Source organism: Cricetulus griseus, chromosome 3 (assembly GCF_003668045.3).
Source record: "Cricetulus griseus strain 17A/GY chromosome 3, alternate assembly CriGri-PICRH-1.0, whole genome shotgun sequence".
NCBI classification, from domain to species: Eukaryota; Metazoa; Chordata; class Mammalia; order Rodentia; family Cricetidae; genus Cricetulus; species Cricetulus griseus.
The window spans coordinates 95,812,562-95,818,575 of record NC_048596.1 but is presented as its reverse complement, the minus strand read 5'-3'; the positions used below and the strand labels follow the sequence as shown (position 1 = coordinate 95,818,575).

The 6,014-nt window shown below is 35.2% G+C and overlaps 1 protein-coding gene across 1 annotated transcript; it reads right to left on the bottom strand.

Annotated features, from left to right (window-relative positions):
• Positions 1-4,832: 4,832 nt before the first annotated feature.
• LOC100766064 (olfactory receptor 51G2) lies at positions 4,833-5,792 on the bottom strand. Its single transcript, XM_027408018.1, has one exon. The coding sequence runs from the start codon at positions 5,790-5,792 to the stop codon at positions 4,833-4,835; it is 960 nt and encodes a 319-aa protein (XP_027263819.1).
• Between the last annotated feature and the right edge of the window lie 222 nt (positions 5,793-6,014).

The following is a 6,014-nucleotide window of genomic DNA, read 5'->3' as shown; positions in this document are numbered from 1 at the left end:
GAATCAAGATGATGAGTAGTCAAGGTTTTCAAGACCTCAGAAATATTATGTATGTAGTAAGTGTGGCTGTATGTGTCAGCATATCCATGATTGTCCTCCTGAGCTGCTCTTTCTCACACAAGGCCTGTGAGCAAAGAAAGGGAGATCGGGAACAGAGTCAAACACAGGCAGTGGTGATGTCCCAATATATTAACCTTATAACTCCCCAGAGCTCTTATATGGAGTGTGCTTATGTCCTTCTTCTCTTTGAGACCATGAGTGTAAGGGATTGTCCATGGTGTCATGTCAATGAGATGCTAAGATATCAATCAAACAGCTATCTCAATAAGTCTGTAATGAGATTAAGTAAACATTTTATGGACCAAGTATCACTTCAGCCTTTAAATTCAAATCTCAAAACATCAGGTTTTAGTTTGTGTTTCTTTAGACCATTTCTTTTTCTTATATACACCCTGGTGGCTGGAAAACTGGCAAATTGTTAAGAGCCCGGACTTCTCTTGCAGAGACTAGAATTTGATTCCTCACATCCACATGAGCTCACAACCACCTAAACCTCCAGCACTCAGGGATCCAATACCTTCTACCAGCATCTGCAAGTACCTGCACAAATGTAGCATGCACTCACATACCTACAAATAAAAATCCTTTTTTATAAAATATAATCTCATTTCTAAAATCATTCTCAGAAGGTAAAATTGAAATTTCTGTATGTGAATAGGTTAGTTATTTTTAATATTCATTTCATGCTATAATCTTTACAATATCATGCTAAATTTTGTTTATACATTAGGGTTTTTTTTCTGGGAAAATTAACATATGTTTCTGAAAAGGTAGCTTCATTTATCTTTCTTCAATTCTATAAATTATGAAGTTTTATTTAATTTTGCTTTTTATAAATATAGTTTGGGCACAGTATGTCACTCACAGGCTTATGTATTTGCAACCTTGATCAGCAAATGCCACTGCTCTGAGAGAATGTTGAAACATTAGAAAGTTAGAGCTTTTCTGGTTGCTCTCGGTCAGCAGATTTTCAGGTTTGTCCTCTGGTCTTTGTCTCTCTGCTCCTTTTATTGTTTAGAGTATTTTTTTTTTTTACTTTTACGTGTGTGTGTGTGTGTGTGTGTGTGTGTGTGTGTGTGTGTGTGTGTGTGTGTGTGTGTGTACATGCGCTGAAAGGAAATAAAATCATTTTTCAAAATTTGCTTTCACCAATGGACTACTAAGTGCAATAAATTAAAATGCACCAATGTATAGATTAGCAGAGAGCAATATTTTACATTCAACCACTGTTTTTTCAAATACTTACATGGTTTCTAGATGTAAATATTCAGTAGGACATACATAAGGAAATAAGCACCTAGTCAGTGTTTTCTGTTATTATAAGTGGCATTTTTCAAACACCAGCTCTTAAAATTCTCCTGATTTTTAATAAATCTTATAATGCTAATTATGGATTTGGGAGCTTTACCACACAGAATTAACAACTTCATTAAATTAGTTTCTTAAGTATGATGAAGATAATGATGTTAAAGCATATAATTGTAATTTTTGTATCTACAAATATTTCTTTCTCACTTGTCTTTCAACTAGCTTATCATAAATAATCCTGCCCATAGCAACTAAATTAAACTCTACTTCATGAAAGTTTAAATAGGATTGATTCACACTACAGTCTCAACACAAAACCATTTACCTGGGAATGATTGGAATATACAAGAGCTGTGGCTTTTGGGGATGAAGTCCTCGGTGGAAAAGTTAGTAGTTATGTTAGTTCTGCAATGAGTTATACTGATGGTTTTTTATGCTACTGAGCTTTGGAAAACACAGAGATTTTTTCTAGACACATATAAAGAAAACAGTTCAGTTTTGTGCAAACATTTGGACATGAAAGCAAAAAATTAGCCTTTTACATTCTCCAAGGGTGATATGAAAATTGAGTTTATCTGCTTTCATTTCACAATGCATACTCTTTAGAGACAATTCCATGTTGTTCAGTTGAAGTAGGATACAAATTAAAGATTTAACATACAGAATGTTATGCAAATGTTAACAAATAAGTTTAGTAGAGCCATACATCTGAAAATTAGCAGGATATTCCAGACTCTGTACAGGATCAGAAGCATGCTGTTCTAATGTAGAGCAAAGGAAATAATAACTCCATCAAGATCATGAAACTCTGAATGTTTTAAGATTTCCATTTGCCACTGTTTTAACGTTGTATGATCCTACTGTGAAGTAATTTCCATATATACAGTTTGTCTGTATTCAATGTGCTCAATATACATATTTTTAAAATTAACTTTGCTTTTGAAGGTATCACATATATGATAACTATAAAATGTCATTGATGAATGTATGATGCTCATATTCGTTGTAAATGTTGTTCTTGGAGGAACTAGAGTGAAGATTCAGCAGATAAGAGTACTTTTGCAGGCCCAATGGTGGTAGAGAATGCCTTTAATACCAGCATTCATGAGGCAGGTGGATCTCTGTGAGTTTGAGGTTAGTCTGGTCTACAAAGTGAGTTCCAAGATAGCCAGGACTATTGTACAGATAAATCCTGTCTGGTAAAACAAAACAAAACAAAACAAAACAAAACAAAAAGAGTACTTACTGTTCTAGCAGAGGACTCAGGTTTGATTCCCAAAATACTAATGATGGCTAAAACTATCTGTAAATCCAGCTCCAGGTGATCCTTTACCCTCTTCTGGCCTCAGCGGGCACAAGTCATTCATGTGGTGCATGACCATGCACAAAGACAAACATCCATACACATCCAATAAAAATAAATAAATATTTAAAAATATTTTCATGAAATCAATTTGATAAAGACATATCATATGATTAAGTAAATCATTACATTTGATATCCATATTTCTTGCTTTATTTTATATTCCATTTGTCAAAATGTAAGTGTTGCAGGATAGTGTAATAAATAGGCCAAAGGTAAGAATAGTGTAACCTTCTCTCCTCATGTATGTGACAGTTGTGCAGCTTGGTCTACTTATTGGATTTCTAACAGTGGGAGCAGGGGCTGTCCCTAATGCTTTGGCTGGCTCTTGCAAACCTATTCTTCATACTGGATTGCCTTACCCAGTCTTAATACAGGGGAAGGTGCTTAGTCTCACTGCAACTTGATTTTCCATGCTTCATTGCTACCTATGGGATACCTGTCCCTTTCTGAAAAGAAACAGGGAGGAATAGATGGGGGAGGAGGTGGAGTGCAGGGGGGTGGAGAAGGAGGAAATGGGAAGAGAGGAGGGATGGGAAACTTCAGTTGGGATATAAAATAAGGAAATAAACAAAAATTTGAACAAATGGGGAGGAAAAATAAATAGTGTAAACAGATAGAACCAAGCCAAAATTTAGGTGCAAACAGTAGTTTGTGGGGTTTTTTTCAGGATGACATCAGATGCTTACAATTTAAACATTTTAATTTTAAATTATTAAACTGAATTTTTTGTTTTAAATTATGTCTCTTGATATTATATATATATATATATTTATATATATATATATATATATATATATATATATATATAAATATATATATATATATGCCATTCTTTTTCCAAGAACTAATTTATTTCATAATTATTTTATACATAGCAATCTTAAGTCCTCATAATAACCACAGTTCAGTTACCACAATTCCTATTTATTGGTTAGAAAAATGTGTGTTAAAATGCAATATATATTTTTGAGACATATCACTACATAGGGGACACAGACACTCTTGAGTCTTAACTTATCTTTCTATCTGGTTGTTTGCTTGATTGTATTCCTATTGTTGCTAGTGTAGACACATGATCTAAGAAGGCCCAATTAATCTTGAAAGTATTATTATACTACTCTAAGCATGACTACAGACCAAATAACTTCAAAACTACAATGAATAATGGTTTTATATATTGAAAAGCGGTCTAGATGTCTTTATACATTGAAAAGATGAATATTAAAAAACCTAGGTATCTGTTTTCTGCTAACACAACTTCTAAGATCTTAATTTTAGTTATCACCATTTAAAAATGCATTAGCAGCTATTATTTTAATATTAATTATATTAATATATAAATTATCATTAGGACATATTTAATTCAATCAATAAGTTATAACAGTTTCACATGATCATGTAACAATTAGAAAATGGTCAAGAAATTATTCTTTGCTTTCTTTAACATTAAAATTATTAGGCTGGGGGAATAGCTCACTGGTAGAGTTTATTTGCATGCACCAAGGCCTTGGCTTAATCTCAGCCATCACACACACAAAAAGAGATTAAATAACAAAAATCTGAGACTGCCTCTTTCTTTTCCTTTCTCAGATAGGGAAGAGATAAGTATATAAATATTTGACATTGATGCTAAGGAGCATGAATATTGGTCTACTCTAAACTGTGGTGAATTCTCATTTCTAGATAAAAATTCACTACCTTTAAGCACATTCACACACATAATAATTATAGAAAAATAAGATATCTTAAAACTCCATGACACATATTATGTAATATCAAAAGTAATAGGAAGTCATTATATTTGTTGATAAATCATCTTGAATGAAATTTGAGATGAAAGTGGAGAGAATAAATGGAGATGATTACCAATATACAGCTCTGAAACATATCTATAACTGAAGATTTATGAAGCAAATATGAAGTCAGGCTTTCTGACACAGTGGAGAGCAACATGTTCATTCACAGCCTCTTTGCAGTGCTTTTGTTGACTTGTTCCTGCTTTTTAATCTATCTAGCCTTTTGTTGACCACACTGGAGCAGACAATTTACAAGGATTCACATGGCAAGTACTGATGCCTTTCTTGTCTTGGTGACATGCCTACATTGTAATAGAGCTGATTTTCGGAGAACAAATCAGATGGATGATTCCTTGCCGGATCTGCTTCGTCTTCACACTGTAGATGATAGGGTTAAGCACTGGTGGAACCAATAAGTAGATATGAGCCATGAAGATGTGGATGAGGGGAGAGGAATGTTTGGCAAAACGGTGGACAATAGATAACCCTATCATGGGCACATATAGAATAAGCACAGCACAGATGTGGGATGCACATGTGTTGAGTGCCTTAAGTCTACCCTCTCGGGATGCAATTCTTAACACTGAGTGAAGGATAAAAACATAAGATACAAAAATACCCAGGGAGTCCAGGCCCCACAGCAAAGTAATGAGGACTAGCCCATATATGACATTAAATCTGATGTCAGCACAGGCAAGGCGGATTATGTCTTGGTGCAAACAATAGGAATGAGAAAGAACATGGGAGCGGCAGAAGGGAAAGAATGCTAGACGGGCCATAAGTGGAATTATCAAAATAGAACTCCTAAGCAAAGCTGCAATTCCAATCTTGACAATAAGTTTTGGGGTGAGAATGATAGCATATCGCAGGGGGTGGCAGATGGCCACATACCGGTCAAGGGCCATTGCCAGGAGCACAGACGATTCAGTGAAGGAGAAGGTATGAATCAGAAACATTTGGCCCACACAGATATTGAACTGGATCTCTTGTGAAATGGACCACAACACCCTAAAAAGTGAAATCATTGTGGGCAGGGACATGGCCATGTCAGTGAGTGAAAGCATAGCCAGGAAGTAATACATGGGCTCATGGAGTCTGGGATCAGTCCGTACAATGTGCAGGATCATGCAGTTGCCTGTTATTCCAACAATGTAGAAGAGGCAGAAAGGGATGGAAATCCAGTGGTGAAATTCCTCATACCCAGGGATGCCTGTGAGGTAGAATGTGGAGGACATGATGCTGCTGGAGTTTGAGGTTGCCATCGGGCTGACCTTTAGAGCACAATCCAATTCTACAGTTATTCGTTTATGGGGGCGGCATTGACAAAGCCAGAATCTGTGTCAGGGAAGAACAGTAAATAAGTGCAACAACAACAAAAAACTTCAGTGTTTATGTACACTCACTTCTCAATCCATTCTACATTCTACTTCATCATTTCCATTTTATTAGTAGTTAACATTAAAGTAAGCTATGTCCTTTACTGT

Excerpts from the sequence above, each read along its gene's own strand:
- LOC100766064 (XM_027408018.1), bottom strand. The coding sequence starts at position 5,792 with ATGGCAACCTCAAACTCCAGCAGCATCATGTCCTCCACATTCTACCTC.